General features: G+C 34.7%; 1 protein-coding gene across 2 annotated transcripts in view; it reads left to right on the forward strand.

Annotated features, from left to right (window-relative positions):
- The window catches only part of LOC114412953 (elongation factor G-2, mitochondrial-like), a 72,934-nt gene extending 58,075 nt beyond the window's left edge, over positions 1 to 14,859 (forward strand). For both annotated transcript variants that reach the window (XM_028377076.1, XM_028377084.1), the window contains 15 exons: positions 1,079 to 1,174; positions 1,951 to 2,039; positions 2,175 to 2,241; positions 2,968 to 3,006; positions 3,305 to 3,365; positions 4,610 to 4,719; positions 4,814 to 4,888; positions 4,968 to 5,036; positions 5,137 to 5,258; positions 12,840 to 12,965; positions 13,131 to 13,251; positions 13,389 to 13,489; positions 13,571 to 13,631; positions 14,237 to 14,290; positions 14,380 to 14,859. In XM_028377076.1, the coding sequence (XP_028232877.1) occupies positions 1,079 to 1,174; positions 1,951 to 2,039; positions 2,175 to 2,241; positions 2,968 to 3,006; positions 3,305 to 3,365; positions 4,610 to 4,719; positions 4,814 to 4,888; positions 4,968 to 5,036; positions 5,137 to 5,258; positions 12,840 to 12,965; positions 13,131 to 13,251; positions 13,389 to 13,489; positions 13,571 to 13,631; positions 14,237 to 14,290; positions 14,380 to 14,484 (1,296 nt within the window). In that variant the 3' untranslated portion in view covers positions 14,485 to 14,859. The remainder of the gene's footprint in view (positions 1 to 1,078; positions 1,175 to 1,950; positions 2,040 to 2,174; positions 2,242 to 2,967; positions 3,007 to 3,304; positions 3,366 to 4,609; positions 4,720 to 4,813; positions 4,889 to 4,967; positions 5,037 to 5,136; positions 5,259 to 12,839; positions 12,966 to 13,130; positions 13,252 to 13,388; positions 13,490 to 13,570; positions 13,632 to 14,236; positions 14,291 to 14,379) is intronic.
- The last annotated feature ends 4,224 nt before the right edge of the window (positions 14,860 to 19,083 follow it).

Raw genomic sequence — 19,083 nt, forward strand, 5'->3', positions numbered from 1 at the left:
CAAGTGGTACTGTTATATACAACCTAGCACCATGCTTTGCAAAGCTATGGTGGCCTAATACTAGCAATACATCAAGAATTAGGTAACCATAGGTTTGACCGCAAGCTAGGCACCCAAACACAGAAAGGCTATATGCTAATCCCCCCCTAAACACAAAAACCTTCCCTAATATTACTGGACCAGGAGTGGAATCGGGTATGGAATCCTTTTTCCAAGTTCTTAAACCATGTCCAGCAAAGGAGTAAAGCGCCCCCCATCAATTTGTAGGCATTAAAGCTGTCATTTGAGAAGATGATTCTGTTTCTGTGGTGCCAAATACACCATGTCAAGGATATCCACCAAGTCTGCCAGCGCTGTATGTTAATGTCCTCCACAATACAGTATGAGTGTTGGAGGAAATGTGCCCTCGGAGTGTCTGGGGAAACACCCACACTGTTTAGCCAAGACATGGATTCCCACCATAATGGCAAAATTTTAGCGCAGTTAAAAAATAAGTGAGATGCAGGTGACGTTGCTGATATCCACATTTCTCCTTCTCAGATTGCACTTTGTTGGTAATCTGTCCCGGATTAATCTCCAAACAAAGATTGAGGCCTCAGTAGGGATTCTCAGCTTCCATATTATATTAAATACTCCATCCTGATTCTCATTAGGCAACCCCTTATCTAGCAAACTATATGCATTCCGCACTGTATATGTTCCACTTATCTCTAGGCCTAACTTAAATTCTAGTTACTTTACACAATAAACATATGAACAATCTGATTATGATATAATTTGTCTATAGTGATACTATTTTTAAAATTAGCCATTGTATAAGCTTTTTCATTCCCTTGCAGTGGTTATGTAGTGAAATTTTCTTAAATTGATATTTTGTATTGATTGTGTAAATGATTAATCTTTTCATCATCTGTGCATCTAGGAAAGCAACCTTGCTCTTAAGTCCCAATTCTCGACCCCTCAAATATCTGAATATGATCCCAGCTTAAACTTTCAAGATTTCATCAGACTCATCTTGTTCAGTTGTTTGCATCATTGCCTTCTATCTCATATTTTTAATCTTTTGTTACTGGTACAGGGGGTACAGCCGCTTCTGGATGGTGTAATTAGTTATCTGCCATGTCCAATAGAAGTTAGTAATTATGCCCTTGACCAAGCTAAGAATGAGGACAAGGTACGTGATTCTTTGAAAGTTTATCTGTCTTGCTTTAATAGTATATCGCTATTGTGATTGTCATAAATTGCATTTGAAGTTTTGAATTTGAAGGTCATATTTTTTAATCATGAGTTATAAGATATCCTATTTAAATGATAAAAATTGCTTTGAATGTGAGTTCTACATAATGAAGCATAAATCATTCAAAAAGTGAAAAATATCAATATTAAACACAATAATACATGCATTGTACTATTGTAAGTCACTAGCCAGGGAAGAAAATGAAACACCAATATCCGAATTGACATAACCAAGATTTAAATCACAGTAATAGTCAAATTGCTTTAAAATTTGAAAATATAAATAAATGTTTTTTAAGAGAAGACTAAATTAGAAATGTTTAGGATCCTCTCTTGCTAAAAAAAATTCTTTCTCAATATAAAAAATAAGGTTTATGATTTCAGGATAGAGTTGGGTATTCAAAGGTATGGTAACAACTAACAAGGTGGGTTGGTTGCATACATATGAGCTTCGGATGAGTTTAGAAAGAGTAGAAGCAACTTTTGCATTCAGGTTGTGCCAAATCTCAGCTGGGTTTGATGCAACCTGCCTGCATTCTTTCCAAAATCTCTGCTGGAATGAAATAATATTTGTGGATATTATGAGGTTGATTCTTGCAAACTCATGATCCAGAGAGATACAATCATATTGATTTGTGATATGCTTGTATGTTTCAGTTACCCTTGTTTGTCTTGCTATATTTTGGGTTATTGTAACATTCTATTCTTATCTAGGTTGAGTTGCGTGGAAGTCCTGATGGGCCACTTGTGGCATTGGCTTTCAAGTTGGAGGAAGGGCGGTTTGGTCAGTTAACATATCTAAGGTAATCCTCACCTTAGGAGGCTGTTAATCCCATTTGAAACCATTTTTCATCTTTTTTATATGTTGATCTTCTATTTTGAATATGTTAACCTACATTACACAAACACATAAGCTAATGGCTGTTTTTTGGCTGAAGAATTTACGAGGGTGTGATTCGGAAGGGTGATTTTATTATTAATGTAAACACTGGCAAGAAGATCAAGGTAAGTTTCTGTAGCTCTTAACTGTTCTAGCTTGAATGTATTAGTCTTTTTCATATGAATGTTTGGCCTTGTGGACCTCATTCTGTGTCTATGTTCTATAGTCCTATTTTGTTTTTACTCTTCGTTTGTTCATTTTCAATCCAAGCTAGGTATAACTCCATTCAATATTTTATTCATGATATTTTCTTGAAGAGCATTCTACGGTAATGTTAGTCCAAATATGCATTTTTTGTTGTTTCAACAACATCAGTATAGCCTCTTTTTCATGGAAAATCCTGTTAGTTCATAGATTTAAATCTTCAAGACTAAGTGCATGGATTCAAACTTTTACTAGATACTGCCATACTAGCATTTTGAACTAATTTTTGAAGAAACTCATCCTGCTCAAAAAAGGTATCTTATTTAATTTAACCACATATCTCACAATGAAGCTTGCTGCATGTTCTTGCTGGAGGGCATTTTGTACATCACTTATTATACGTCTTGAAATTTTATGTATATCAAAACACAGGGAAACAATAGGTGTTATGAAAAACTAAACAGTGCAACAAAGATTGGTACTAGTTTAAGTTTTTTATTAGCTAAGTATGAGGCAGGATACATAATAAATGCAGTACAGTATTTCACTAGTAAGATCAGGTGCCATGCCATGTCTATTATTGTATTGCATTCCAAGATTATACTATTATAGTGAATTTGTGGCTGAATCCTTTCTTGTGTATGCAGGTTCCTCGTTTGGTTCGGATGCATTCTGATGAGATGGAGGTTTGTTTTTTGAGTTTCAGTATTCCTATGAAGTTGAATGCCCCTGGAAACAGTTTTTTTTTTGTTTTTAATTATTTTTTAAAGGTAGTAAGAGGTATAATAAGATGCTTTTTTATTTTTAGAAGGGAGTTAGAGGTAAAATGAGGTACTTAGGTAGGTCATATACTATTATTTTTATTGAACATAAACTGCTATGGCTTTGTTTCTTGACTAAATACATTCTGAAGAATTTGAATATATTCAGTTATTGTCTGCCATTTTCTTACAATTTCTAATTGGGTTCTCTCACAATCTGTAGGACATTCAAGAGGCTCATGCTGGGCAAATAGTTGCTGTATTTGGTGTCGAATGTGCATCAGGTTATTCTTTTGTCTTTTCTTGAACCTATGCATTTTTTGAATTTGATATTGCTCCTGTATTGTAATTTATTTTGGGTGGGTAGGTGTTTGCCAAGAATCTTTTGCTGGTGATTTATATATCATTAAAAGAGGGATTATATTTTTTATTGGAGAATTTCACTTGTGAGGCTGAAAAAGAAAACAGAAGAAAATACAACAGATGTATTGTAAAAGAAGAAAAGGAGCAAAGTGGCTAAAAAATGCTGAAAAACTGTGAAACCTTTCTGGCTTGCATGCTGAAATTAATGAACTTTCACATCCTCATTCCCTTTAACAACCATGAAAAGATATCCAGTGGATGCCCATAAATAACCCAATCTCATGACATGTAAAGACTAGGAGATGTACTTAAAATGTAGGCATTCCTCTCCAACAATGTGCAGTAGAACCCTGTAAACCACACACTGCAAAAGCTAATTCTGCTTCTTATTCTTGTTGTAGGCATATAGCCTTTGCAATGTTTTTCCACCAAGAACACCAAACAAATAGCTGTAGTTTCTGGCTGTAGATGGCTGGAAAATTCCATATTGCTCTACAACTTGGAAATGTTTACTATTATTAATTATTAATAATTAAATTGTTAAATATTTAATTTGATAATATTTTTCAATTTGAGCTTGGTGTTCGATCACTTAGGGTGCCTCCCCCTGTCAGAATGCAGAATGATAAACACATTGAATTATGTCAAAGAATAATTTTCTGATTATATTGATAGAAGAGCATGTGCTCTTAAATAGAATACAAGGTGATCTAAAAAAGGAAACTCCTAAACTAATGCTGATCATTGTACCCACTGTCGATTCCTATAATTAAGGGTCAATGATTCCTGGTCATAAATACAAAATATGCAGCTAATCAAATCTCCTAATTATGGGATTTAAATCCTATCTATAAAAGGAAATAAAATATACAGTGGGATTCTGACAAATTACATGTTTACGAATTCTAAATAATGGATGTTCCTTCACTATAGGTTGTTTCATTTATTCTTTTGTTTTCTTTTCCTTTTTGGAAGGATCTATTGTCTACATCAGGTAATGCCAGTTAGTGTTATGATTTTAACTAAATCTTCTAGTGCTTTCTGGGTTATATAGGCTGAAGATGTGTTGTTGGGGCAGTCTCTTTTCATTCATTATTTATTTCTGCTCATATTTTTGTTTCATTTTGATTATACATATTTGTTTAACATTTGTCTTGGTCATCAGGAGATACTTTTACTGACGGTTCAGTTAAATACACAATGACTTCTATGAATGTTCCTGAGCCAGTGATGTCATTAGCCGTACAGCCGGTTTCTAAAGATTCTGGAGGGCAAGTGAGTAATTTATTTTATGTAACATGTCAACCCCTGCCCTAGATTTGAAAAACGTTGTATCACCTAATTGGATTTCTCTGTGAATTGCTTACAGTTTTCAAAAGCTTTGAATCGCTTCCAAAAAGAAGATCCTACATTTCGTGTTGGCTTGGACCCGGAGAGTGGGCAGGTTATCTTTAATTTTTTTATCATTCTCTTTTAAGTAAAACATTATTGTTTGTATCTTGATTAGTAATTTCTGTGGTTAGACAATCATTTCTGGAATGGGGGAACTGCATTTAGATATCTATGTTGAACGCATTAGGAGAGAGTATAAGGTACCATTTTCATCCTCCACATGTTTATTTTCTTTCTTGTTGGAAGCTGGCCAATGTTTGCTTCATTTGGAGTTTCATTCTGTTGTCTTTACCTGTTAAGGTTGATGCTTCAGTTGGAAAACCCCGTGTTAACTTCAGAGAAACTGTTACTCAACGTGCTGATTTTGACTATTTGCATAAGAAGCAAAGTGGAGGACAAGGTCAATATGGACGGGTAATTGGGTAAGTATTGATTAGTCATTCTTATTTTATTTGCTGTAAATATTATCTTTCCTTCAAGATAAATTTATGTATACATGCATGTACGCACCCCAGTTTTTTCAGTTGGGTTGCACAAATTTGAGCCAAAATGCATTGCTACCCATGTTATAGTTTAGAATCATGAAATTTGTCCAGAAACCATTGAGTTGCTAAAACACCATAGTTCTGGCAGGCATTGCCTGTGTATCTGATCAAATTGTACGACTTGAATCACAAGAAGTATAATTTAAAGAGAAATGTTATTTGTACAATAATTCATAAAATAGTTTTTACAACAATACTTTTTTGTGTTTATCTCTCTCCTACACATCATTTCTTACATGTCATAATCATGGTAGTCAAAATCACGAGTTGGAGCGTAAGATCGTACGCTTTTACGATTTTCTTTAACCCGTACGCATCCGTGTCTGGTATAGATCTTATTTTTGCCAGATCGTGCTGGATTGCTGTGGAAGATCGATGCTTGCAGCTGCACGGTGCTTGTTTGCAAATTCCTATTTGGCTTGAATGTGGGTCAGGATTGTGACCTGGTATAAAAACCCGGAAATTTGCAGCCCAAAAAACCCTAGCGGCCCACCTCCTTCCTCCTATTCTGAGTGGTTTTTACTATGCCCCCTTTTCCCTTAAAACCAAACACTCCACCCAAACACAAAAATTACTGCCCACTTTTACCCAAAATTTTACTGTGCTCCATTTTCCCTTCCTAAAACAAAAACTACCGCTCCAATTCCCCCAATTTCTTCCCTTAATTTCCTTTTACTCCTCTCAATTTCTTCTCACAAAAACGAGACTCCCTTCACTTACTCCTCTGTTTCTCTCTTTCCAATTTCAGCACCCACGATCCCTTTCACTTTCTCCCCTGTTTTCTCTTTCATGCATCAGCACCCACAATACTCTTCCTAGTTCTCTCTTCTTTTTTTTTTCAGTTCAGCACTTCCTCTCATCTCTTTCAGCACTCTTCTGTTCCCACTCATCTGTTTGTAGCTAGGAAAGGCATATTGTGATTTTCCAGGGCAATCCTTTTGACTCATCCAAAGTGATGGATGATGCTTTACTCCTAGCATGGTCCTGGCTAAAAGTTAGAGAGAAAGATTTCAATACTCCTTTTAACCATTGGTCTTCCAATCTTGCGAAGTCTTTTGGTTAATCTGGGTTGGGTATCTTTATCTTATGTGGTGGGGTCCTGATTGGGTTTTTTCTTTGTTTTTGGAGGGTGGCACCATAGGTGTCTTGTATTTGTTTATATTTCACCAGTACCTCTGGTACTGCTGTGTTTCTTATTAATAATATATATTTTCTGCCTTCCAAAAAAAAAAGGAAAGGCATATTGTTTTGAAACCAGGATGGGAATGGGAATGGGATTGCTGTTTTGTAACTAGATGGGGTTACTATATGATTACATATATATGATTATATATGCATATTGTACTGTTTTTTTTTTGCACCTGATGTTGAATTGAAGTTTAATTATGTCTTTCAAGTGTCATATTCTGATTCATTTTAGTTTATATATGCACACATATATGATTTTAGGTGCATATATATGAATTTCATAATTTTGTAGGATCTTACTATCTGTGTTATGATTTCCCAATTACGATCCTTACTCCCCTTCCCGATCTTGAGTAAAATCATGATTTTGACTACCTTGGTCATAATTAGGGAGAGAGATAGACCCAAAAAATAATGTTGTATGTGCATCACATCTCTAATTTAAATATATATTGTGTTGACAATATCACAGACCAGCTTACAAGTTATCTGATTATGTGGATCTCTTCTTGACAAACTGTGAACTCTTCTGGAGAACTTAGCTTCTAACATCTTACATGTTTGAACTGTGAACTCTTCTTGACAAACTATGGGAGTATTATTCTTTTTTTTAGAATAGAGGACTTTGAAACGTTACTTATTTTTTGTTCTTTTTTCATGTGCTCATTAAGATCAGAAAAAAGTTATTCTTTTTTCATGTTCTTTTTTTAGAATAGAGTACTTTGAAACCTTTACTTATTTCCCTTGACAGATATGTCCCTGTGTATAAACATTCCAAGTTTCAAACTGATTAGTGCCCTCTTAGCTTCTTTGTGGTGCTTGTCTAATGGCTGCGCTATTTTTGAGGGATTTGTTGGTTTGGATTTTTGGAAAATGGCAAGCTGTGCTCACTTGATGTTGATTTTCTATTTTTCTTGTGTCTGAATATTTTTTAACACATGCAGATCACTCTCGTATTTCTTGTACTTTCTTTGCCATGTATAAATAGGTTTTCTAAACTGATGTTTATCTGAAGCAGTAAATTAGTAAGGTTTTAGGGCTACTAAAAATATTGCATGCTTTCAATTTGTTTCGGCCATAGTTACTGGGTTCACAATATTCTTTAGTTCACGGTATGGATGCAACCTTACAAAGTATTGGTACATAAGGGGTATACTAGAACTTAAAAAATATGTTAATAATAGAATTTTTCGATCACAACTTAATCAATGGATTTTTTTTATCAGTCGGAATTGAAGACATGTATTGGGGGGTTTACAACAACTCACACACTGGTCAACCAATTGAGCTAGACCCCCTGAGTTGTTAATCAATGGATTGTTTCATTTTACAATTATCTAAAAAAATAAGTTAAATTATTTGTATGAGTAACTTTATCATTTTTTAAATTAAAATCTTAATTATATATGTAAATGAAAGAAAAGTGCTGCACAGCTGTACAACACCATTACACAACTATAACTCTGCAGTTAAAAATAAAAATCATTTCAGCTTCCATTTCCCATCTTTTCTTTTCCTTTGCCTAGCGACTGCCCTGCTATTATAATTCTAACAGAATCATAAGAAAGATATTTTGAGAGAAAAGAGAGAATCAACAGAGAATGAAAAATGATATTAAGCCACTTCACAGTGTAGTACAGTCTGGTATTTATAGACCTGAAAAGTTAGTTATAACAACTAACTAACTCATAACTAACTTCTAAGTAACTCCCATTAACTAAGAGTGCAGTTGAATACTGCAACTCTCTGTACATTGCTCTAGTACCCCCCCTCAAACTCAAGGTGGTTGAGACTTTGAAGAAGCCTCAACATTAGTTTGGTCCTCAGAAAAGCAGATCTGGTGGGAGACAGTGGCTTGGTAAGTGCATCTGCCCGTTGATCAAGAGCCTGGACATGCTGAACTATAAGCTGCTTGGTCAAAACCTTCGCACGAACAAAGAAAAGATCAAGCTCCATATGCTTTGTTTTTGCATGGAAGACTAGATTGTGAGCAATGGCAACTGCACTTTGATTGTCACAGGATACAATAGGAGTGCTGAATGGAACTTTTAGTTCAGTTAAGAGTGTCTGAGTCCATGAGATTTTTGCAGTGATCTGAGCTAAGCTACGATATTCTGCCTCAGTGCTGGATCTGGCAACAACTTGCTGCTTACAGGACCACCAAGATATGAGATGAGGGCCAAGATAAACTGCAGCCACAGAAGTTAATCTTCTGTCATCAACATGAGATTCCCAGTCAGCATCACAGAGAACTCTAATAAAATAGGATTGACCCAAGATAGCCGGTCTGAGATGAAGACCATGTAAAACAGTTCCCTTTAAGTACCTTAGGATTCTTTTTACAGCAACCCAGTGAGATTCTAAGAGATTGGCCATGAATTGGCAAACCTTGTTGACTGAATAGCTTAATTCAGGTCTAGTGATAATTAAGTATTGGAAAGCACCTATCACAGATCTGTATAGAGTGGGGTCAGAAAACAGATCCGAGCCAATTTTGGTGAGTTTGCAGCTGGAAGCCATAGGAGATGAGATAGATTGTGCCTCTGTCATGCAAGTTTTCTGCAGCAAATCTCCAATATATTTACTCTGAGTGAGTAATATAGACTTGTCAGGAACTGTTTTAACTTCAATTCCAAGAAAATAATCCAAAGAGCCAAGCTGTTTGAAAGAGAATTTGGAATTTAGTTGAGAAGTGAGATGCTGAATTAGAGCATCTCACTTCTCAGGCATTATTAGTTGTCATCAGGAGATGCCGAAGTGAGATGCTGAATTTAGTTGAGAAGTGAGATGCTGAAAATAATCCAAAGAGCCAAGCTGTTTGATAGACTTGTCAGGCCCTTGTTCATAAAGCACTTGATCATCCTAAATGGCAACAAGCCATGATTGTTGAAATGGAGGCTCTTGAACACAGTGGTACATGGCAATTGGTTCCTCTTCCTCTTGGGAAGAAGACAGTTGGTTGTAGATGGGTATATGTTATTAAAGTTGGTCCTAATGGTGAAGTTGATCATCTTAAGGCTCGATTAGTAGCCAAAGGATATACCTAGATATATGGTGTTGACTATGGTGATACTTTCTCTCCTATGACCAAAATCACTACTATTCAGCTCTTTTGTGCCATGGCTGCCATTAGTCATTGGCCCTTACATCAGCTAGATATTAAAAAGGCCTTTCTTCATGGTGAACTAGATGAGGAGATTTACATGGAGCATCCTCTTGAGTTTGTTGCTCAGGGGGGATCTGGTCTAGTTTGTAAGCTTCGTTGGTCCCTCTACAAGCTCAAACAATCTCCACGAACATGGTTTGGAAAATTCAGTTATGTTCACAGTTTTGCGCTGAAACAAAATGAAGCATGTCATTCAATTTTTTATTGCCATACATCTCCTGGAAAATGTGTCTATCTTGTTTATGTGGATGATATAGTCATCACAGGAAATGATAATGCTAAGATTTCCTAACTGAATGAATACTTGTCTAGTCATTTTCAGATTAAAGACCTTGGGAGTCTTAAATACTTTCTGGGTATTGAGGTAGCTCAATCAAATGAAGGTATTGTGGTTTTTCAAAGGATGTATGCTCTTGATATTTTAGAAGAAACAGGCATGACAAATTTGTTAGGAAGTCCCATATCGCCTGCCTCAGTTCTTAGGGTGCAGCTTATATATCTGTTGGACAACTTCACTTAGTGCCAATTGGTTTTAAGTTGAAATCTAATAAAATTGAAGACCCATTGATAGTCCTATGGACCCGAATCAAAAGTTAATGGCAGACCAAGGTGAACCACACTCAGATCTAGGAAGATACAGAAAACTAGTTGGAAAACTCATTTATCTCGCAATTACAAGACCAGGCATCTCCTTTTCAGTTACTGTGGTTAGTCAATTCATGTTGGCTCCTCATCTTGATCATTGGAAGGCTGTGACTTGCATTCTCAAGTACATTAAAAAAGGCTCCAGGACAAGGATTGTTATAGGAGGACAAAGGAAATACCCAAATATTTGGGAATTGTGATGTTGATTGGGTTGGATGCCCTATAAACAGAAGGTCCACTACTGGATATTGTGTATCCATTGGAAGCAATATTATCTCTTGGAAGGGCAAGAAACTAAACACTATTGCACTTGTGAGTTGGTTTGGATCAAACAACTTCTTCAAGAGTTGAAGTTTTGTAAAGTTAAACAAATGAAGTTGTATTGTGACCACCGTTGTCAAATAGTGGCTATCGCAGCACTATCACGCTATAGTGTAGCGGGTTTTGTAGAAAACGCAATCGCAACGGTGTCACGTTGCGAACTCCATGTAAATCACAATCACCGGCGCCTTACGCGTCGTGGAACCACGTTGGGTTGCAGCTGTTAAGTCGTCAATTACCAACGAGGAAGAATCCAGAGAGAAACTGCATCAACGGCGACAGCGACGGCGCGTTTAGGGTTCATCGTGCTGACTGCTGAAAGAGGAAACTGGGTCGGAGCGGATGCAGAATCGGGTCAGTGTAGATTGCAGTTGCTTTGGGCTTGCAAAATGCACACTAGGACCCAACAGTAGTCACTTATTGACTTTGTTAAAAGTTAAAACTCATTTTACTTTTTACTCTATTCTTTTTACCTTTTACTTATGGACTTGGGAACAGTAGCATTTTAACTTCAGTCTACTTCTACTTCACCTAAGTTTTTTCCAGAACATTCTAGAACCTCTCATTTCCTCTGATTCTTAATTTCCACGTAGCCTTCTTCATCCAGCCTCTGTTTTTTTACAGGTAAGGTAACAAAAAAATTTTCTTTCTTTTGTTTAATAGTTCTTTCTCTTCCTCTGTTTTTTCTTTCTTCTTCATCCAGCATTTTAACTTCTTCCTCTGTTTTCTTGATGCTGGGGCAGGGGCAGAGCAGAATGAATGGATGTTTTCTTGATGGTTTTAGCTTTTTTTTATTATATGCTTTATTGAGACTTGTTTAGCTAATTAGCTTTTAGCTTTTTTGATTATTTGCCTCACTAGGACTTGTTTAGCTAATTAGCTTTCAGCTATTTATAGCATTTTTTGATTATATGGGAAAGGGGCAGAGGAGAATGAACTTACATAGAGCATGCTTTTTTTTATACATATTTAATTGTTATATATATTCTATTTCAACCGCTATGCAACTTCCGCTGTTTGGCCGCGACGCTATCCGCTATAATCTATAGCAGATTTTCAGCTTTTCGTGATCCGCTGTTGACAACACTGATTGTGACAACCATGGAGCTCTTCACATTGCTTCCAATCGAGTGTTTCATGAAAGAACCAAACATATAGATTGTCACTTTGTTAGGAAGAAACTGTTGTCCAAGGAGATTAGTACTGAATTTGTTGGCTCAAATTGTCAGCTTGCAGATAATTTGACCAAATCTGTGAAAGGATCTTGGATCCAGTTCATATGTTCCAAGCTTGGAGCATACAATTTGTATGCTCCAGCTTGAGGTGGAATGTTAGATTTATGTATGTAGTTTTTTATATTTTGATGTCTTTTCTCTCTGTTGTAGTTATCTGTCATTTAGAGACAGTGTGTATTTTGACTCTTAATATATAAATACATTTCAGCTTTGTGTGGGTGAGACACACAAGTATTATTATCAAATATATCTTAGTCTCAACTGAGTCATTTGTTTATGGTGTTTTACTCATGAACATATGATCATATATATGTTATTGTTGGGAATGGTTTCGGGATGCACTCTAACTATGATAAACCTCTACAAGTTTATTATAGAAGGAAGAAAGGGTCCAATATAGGATATAAAGGGACAAATACTTATAATTGACTAGGTCTTTTTTGTAACTGATTAAGAGTGTTATATCTGTTATTAGTTTGTTATTTAGCTTTTGATAGGAATCTGTTACAGTTTGTTATTAGGTTTGTTAGGAAGAATGTATTCCTTTGTATAGTCCCTCTGTTGTAGATGGGAGGGGATCTTTTTGGAAAATCATTTTAACTGAGAGTTCCAGTGAGAAAAGGAGAGTGTGCTCCTTTTGGGGGTAAACATGTTTACCTTGGTTCTATTGTGTTCTTAGTTCTTTGTTCAATAAACAGGAAGTTTCAGTATTCTATTCTTTTGTGAGGAAAAGTTTTCTTTGTTAGGATTTCAGTCTTCCAATCTCAGAAAGAGATTCCTAACAGTTATCATGTCATAAATTTTTTTTACTGTTCGATTTGGAAGAAGATAGTTGTGGTTGCACTGCTTCCCTAATCCCCATTTATTTCTTAATGATATATATTGTATTCAATGTGTTTGCAGGTATATTGAACCACTTCCTGCAGGGTCATCAACTAAGTTTGCATTTGAAAACTTGCTTGTGGGTCAAGCTATTCCATCAAATTTTATCCCTGCAATTGAGAAAGGTTTCAAAGAAGCTGCCAACTCGTGAGTAAAAAATTAATCATTGCTTAATATTTTACTTCTAACTTTTGTCCTCTATCAATGTAATGATCTAGATTTTTTATTTTTTTTAGTTTATACAATTTGGTCTTGCTTGTATGATTAAACTTATATTTGGTATGAAAAACTCAATTTCTCTCTTCCATACAGTGGTGCCTTAATTGGACATCCAGTTGAAAATCTTCGAGTTGTCTTGACAGATGGTGCTGCCCATGCTGTTGATTCCAGTGAACTTGCGTTTAAGTTGGCTTCTATCTATGCTTTTAGACAGGTCCTTTTCATTTCTGTTATCCATATTTCATTTTATAAAGACATCGCACATATACCCATCACTCCCAGTCTTCATCTATTGATTCCTTCAGTGATTGACTAATAATTCTTTGATAATTTGTGGTGCTTTTGTAACAGTGTTATGCAGCTTCCAGACCGGTTATATTAGAACCTGTTATGCTTGTTGAGCTGAAAGTACCAACAGAATTTCAGGGAGCTGTTGCTGGTGACATCAACAAGTGAGAGTTCTTTACTTTTTTAACTGGATATTGTGGTAAATTTTCAGAATTCTCTGACATAGTTTTATAACTCATATAAAGGAGAAAAGGTGTGATTGTTGGAAATGATCAGGAAGGAGATGATTCTGTTATTACTGCTCATGTAAGTACCTAACTAATCTCTTAAAAGTATTTTAATTTTTAACGACTTTTGTAGTTAGTTATGGTTGACCTATGGAGAAACAACAGTAGCCTTATCCCACTAGATGAGGTTGGTGGTTATATGGATCACACAATGCTATTAAATGGCTTGGTCAAAAACTACATTTTCGACAGTAAATATGCTATTAGGCAAGCTCGCTTCATGAAAATACGAGTTTGTTCTTGATGTGATGCTGGATGATCCTGTGTGAAAGCTAAATATGTCAATTAGCCTTAATAGTTTCTGCTATTAAGCCTCAACAATCACTAATACATTTTGGGTTTGGATCTGCAACTGCAAACACAATTGATTTATTGCTAGAACTTTAAAGTACAGATGAGAGCATGCTCTAATGTTAAGGTGCAATTATGGGGGTTAATTGGGATTATAACCTGCTTGTAAATTTGTTATTTTGGATGATTAGAAATCTCCTGTGCAATGATTATAGATTGGTTTTATTTGATCTATCATGTTGAAGTATTAATGTAGTGCGTGAACGGTGAACCTATAGCTATAACCTGTCTATTTGTCATTGCTAAATAGGTTGCCGTTATTAATTATTTCAGGTCCCTCTTAACAATATGTTTGGATACTCTACAGCTCTTCGCTCAATGACACAGGTGAGTGTCATGCACTCGAGAATATTTCGTGTTTTGCTGTTAATTTGTATTTGGTTTTTAATTTCCTGGTTGTTCTTTAATAACTGCAGGGCAAAGGTGAATTCACCATGGAATACAAGGAACATTTACCAGTTTCTCATGATGTACAGACGCAACTGATAAACACGTACAAGGGAAATAAGGAAGGTGAATAATCAGCTTTTGTCGAAGTACATGATAAAAAAATTTTATGACAATCACTTACTAAAAGAAAAAAAAGTTGTGACAATAATATAGGATATAGGCTTGAATTGATTCATTTTTTAGAGGGTCAACCAATTTTGGAAAACAAATAAAAGTTACTGTAATTTTGATAATATGGTGTACGAATAATTTATTTATATCTCAGGTAGTTAAATGGTTATGGGTCCTAACTCCTGTGTAAGTTACACATGTTCGTATTTGTCGATGAAGATGACTTCTTAGATTGTTGATTAAGAGCTCTTCGATATGTAATTTTATGTTCATTACGATGCCATTACATTCTACGAATTTTGTACTTAAACAAACTACTACGTATTTGGTTTTTAGTGGTGGCAAGTTGGTTGTTTGGTTGGAGGGGGGAGATTCGGAAACTGGAAAAACCCTTTTTCTCATGTTTTTCTTTAGGGCGGGGTCTGATGTTTTAAATGTTGATTAAATGAAATTTATGAATATTATAAATTATTTTTCTACCATTTATTTATTTATCTCACTCTTTTAAACAATCAGGGGAAATTTCATTTCATTCTTCTGTTCGTTCCCTTAATGCTCATCTTCCTATTTTCGGTTTCCTTGTCTATTTCATCTCATTGTGTTAGCTTGTATATTAGAAATGGAGCAAAATTAGGTAATTGTTAAACATACCTGCCTTAATTACTAAGTATACCACCTTATTTTGTTATTCAATTTACTTAAATAATTTTATCTCTCCCCTCCCTCCCTCACTCCTATCCAGTTATTATAAATAGCAGTTTTTATTTTTGCCCTCATGCCTCTCAAATCTCAATAAAACAAAAATTCCATTGACAATCAAGGAAACAAGTGCTAATTTATCCAGTGCTCCGACATTAACGGCTTAGTTTCCATCTTCGCTTATTAGTGGGACAAGATAATGAATATCGTACATACTTGCACAGCGTATACGCTAGAGAAAATAAAAATTGCTTTACACAATCAATTAATTTCACTCACTAATTCACGTAATTGAATTGATACATGCTACTGCCTTTTACTGGCAATTGATCTTTATAAAATATAATAAAACTCCTAATGGATGTATAGCTAAACGGTGCAGTGAAATGTAGAAGTAACTTAATGTCTGACCAAAATTAACGGTGCCATGCAACTACATAGGTGGTGCTTTCTAATTTCTTCATGCGTTGTAGCTTTAGGATCCGGATTTCTTGCAGTTGGGGGAAGCACATAATCACACATGCGATAAGAACCGTCTGATGAAGATCCAACGGTTCACAAACTATTTTAGCAAATTCAACTTAAAAAAATATTTAAAATATTAACCATCGGATTAAATCAAACAATCCACATTTACGATTGTGTGAATGCAAGTAATCCATTTCCCTTTCTTTGAAGGGTGCAATGGTGGATTTCAAGGTTGTGCAACAACATAAAAATTTTAAATCAAGCATTACACCTCCGGTGGATGTAAGGCTTGATTTAAAATTCTTAATCATTCGTCATGCCCCTCTTCTTTCATGACAACACATTATGTTTACCTTGAGTGTATGATCACTTAAATACTATTCTACTGATTTTTTGTTATTTTTATCGGTAAATGTTAATTATGGGAGAAACTCAAACTCTCTCCTTCTCTATTCAACTATCAAGTTAACTTTATAACTCTTCAATATCTACTATTTGTAATACTTGGATTGGAGGGAGGTAAGAAGTGAGGTTGTTTATGTAAATTTAATAACAAAACAAATAGAATAGGTTGGTACATTACTAACAAAGGTAGGTATATTAAAACATTACTATAGAAACTAATTTATGTAAAATCTTTAAAAGGTAAAATAGAAGAGGGATATTTTGAGAATTAAAAAAAAACCAAAACAATAGGAGTTGTAAGAGCAAAAGACGGGTGTGAATAGATATGAGGCCATTTTAGAAATAGACCAAAATTATGTCCCTAATTGGTTTGAAAGTTGATTGTTGCTTTGTGCACCAAGCATATTGCTTGTGCACCTAGCAATATTATAATATTCCAAAAATACCCTTGTGTGTTCTTCCTTTTAGCTTTTTCTTTCACCTTGTTGACTCGTTCATTCATTCATTTTGTTGGTTTTGTCGTGTTCATTCATTCTCGTCAAAGGAGAGGTCCATTGTGTTCGCTTTGGTTGAGGTAAGTGTAACGGAGGTATGTAGATAAGTGGTGGTTGTGGTGGTGGTTAGAGTAGTTGTTAATGGAAGAGGTAAGTTGCAACTTGTCTTTGATAGTTTTTTTTTTTGCGTATAAAACTTACGAATTATGAATCTGTAAGTTATATAATATTTATGGATTAATAATTCGTAAGTTTTATATAACTTACAGATTATCAATTCGTAAAAACCTTACAAATTGTCAATCTGTATGATAGTTAATCCGTAAGAACCTTACGAATTGTCAATCTGTATGGTACTTACAGATTATCAATTCGTAAGTAACTTACGTTGTTAATCTGTAAGTTAATTTATTTTATTGTTTTAGTTTTTTTAAAAAAGAAATTATTGTTTATTTTAAATGTAATCAATATTGTTATTTAAATATTTTTAAATAAGTATAGTTTGATAATTAATTCGTAAGTATTTGTTTTTATATTTTGGAAGTGGTATTAATCGTAAAATAATTTAGACTTATAATTTATTTGAGTCGTTGTACTTTAAAATTGGTTGTTTTTAGTGCTTATAATTTGATGAATTACAATTAAGTTCAATAATATTATTTATTTTAGTATATATGGTTAGGTTATCAATTTTTATGTATTATATGGTTATGAATTTTAAGTAGAAAAACATGATGTTATTGGTTTTTTAATATATATGGTTATCAATTTTAATATTTTATATTATTAAATGCATTTAAAAAATATAAAAAATTGTGTGATAGAATATCTATGTTGTGGTTAGGAGTCATTTGTTTGTCATTGAAACTTTTCGGTGTTTTGTTAAGATGGACGAAGATCAGTAGATGCATGACAATATAATGTCTGCAGAAGTTGATATGAATGAACAAAATAAAAATGAAGCTAGTGTGAAATCAGAACACATTGATTGTTCTAATGCCTTAAATACTTCTCATGTATTAATATGATTTTTTATTGTTAAAGTAAGTTAATGAATGTCTCTTGAAGAATAAAGATGTTTGGATTGCATTGTAGGTGTTTGTTACCCGTGATGAGGTATTGAATTGGGCTCGAGCTGTTGCTTATGAAATTGGTTTTGTGACAGTGATTATGAGGTTAGACACAAAGACTGATATGAGAGAAAGGGCATCATTTGTCTTAATTGATTGTGAAAGGAGTAGTCAGTATATGGCTAGGAAGAAAGATTTGGTAAGAAAAGATACTGGTAGTAGAAAATGTGGGTGTCCTTTTAGTTGCGTGGGAAACTAGTGGTTGGAGGCCAAGGATGTATGATGAAGTTAATGTGTGGGAGTCACAACCATGAATTGACCAAGTTATTAGTTGGACATCCATATGTTGGTCGATTGACTAAGGATGAAAAAATTATTATTGTTGATATAAAATAGTCAATGGTGAAACCAAGAAATATTTTACTAATGTTAAAGGAGCACAATGCCAATAGTCATACAACAATTAAGCAAATATATGATGAAAGAAGTGCATACCGTTCTTTCATAAGAGGTAGTAATACTGAAATGCAACAACTAATTAAGCTTTTTGAATTGGATCAATATATTTATTGGCATAGATTGAAGGATGAAGATGTTGAACGTGATATCTTTTGGTGTCATCCTGATGCAGTGAAGTTGTGCAATGCCTGTAATTTAGTATTTTTGATAGATAGTACCTACAAAACAAACAGGTACAAACTCCCATTACTTGATTTTGTTGGTGTCACACCAACTGGGATGACATTCTCTATTGGTTTTGCCTATTTGGAGGAAGAAAGTCTAAATAATGTTGTTTGGGCTCTAGGACATTTTCGAGGTCTTTTTCTCAGACATGATGCCCTCCTTGGAGTTAATGTTATCGACAAAGATCTAGCATTAATGAATGCAATGAAAACTGTATTTCCTGAGTGCACCAACTTGTTGTGTTGGTTTCACGTTGATAAGAATGTGAAGGCAAAGTGTAAATCCCTAGTTGGGCAAAAAAATGCATCGGATTATGTCATGAAAGTCTGGGGGAGTTTGGTTGATTGTCCTTCTGAGGAAGAGTTGATGAGTGCCTTAAGAAGTTTGAAATTGCTTGTTCATCATGGCCAATGTTTGTTGACTATGTGTTCATTTTCCCATATGGTTTCTTTTTCTCCAATTTTTAACAAATATATTCAAGGGAAATGAAATACTGGAAAACGCACCGAGTTGTCAAGTATTTAAAATTAAAATAGAGTGATCCGAGTATCGAACTCAGGGAACTTGCTTATTAGACAGAGTTTTATTCAGAAGTAAGGCATTGTTGGAACAAACATTGATAATTGATGGTTAAAAACAAAAATAAACTAATTCTATGGTAAAAACAATAAATACAAGTAAGTAAAAGTTGACAGTAATAGGTAAAAAGTGTTGGGTCTTTCTAATAAACGAGTTGATG

Source organism: Glycine soja, chromosome 1 (assembly GCF_004193775.1).
Source record: "Glycine soja cultivar W05 chromosome 1, ASM419377v2, whole genome shotgun sequence".
NCBI classification, from domain to species: domain Eukaryota; kingdom Viridiplantae; phylum Streptophyta; class Magnoliopsida; order Fabales; family Fabaceae; genus Glycine; species Glycine soja.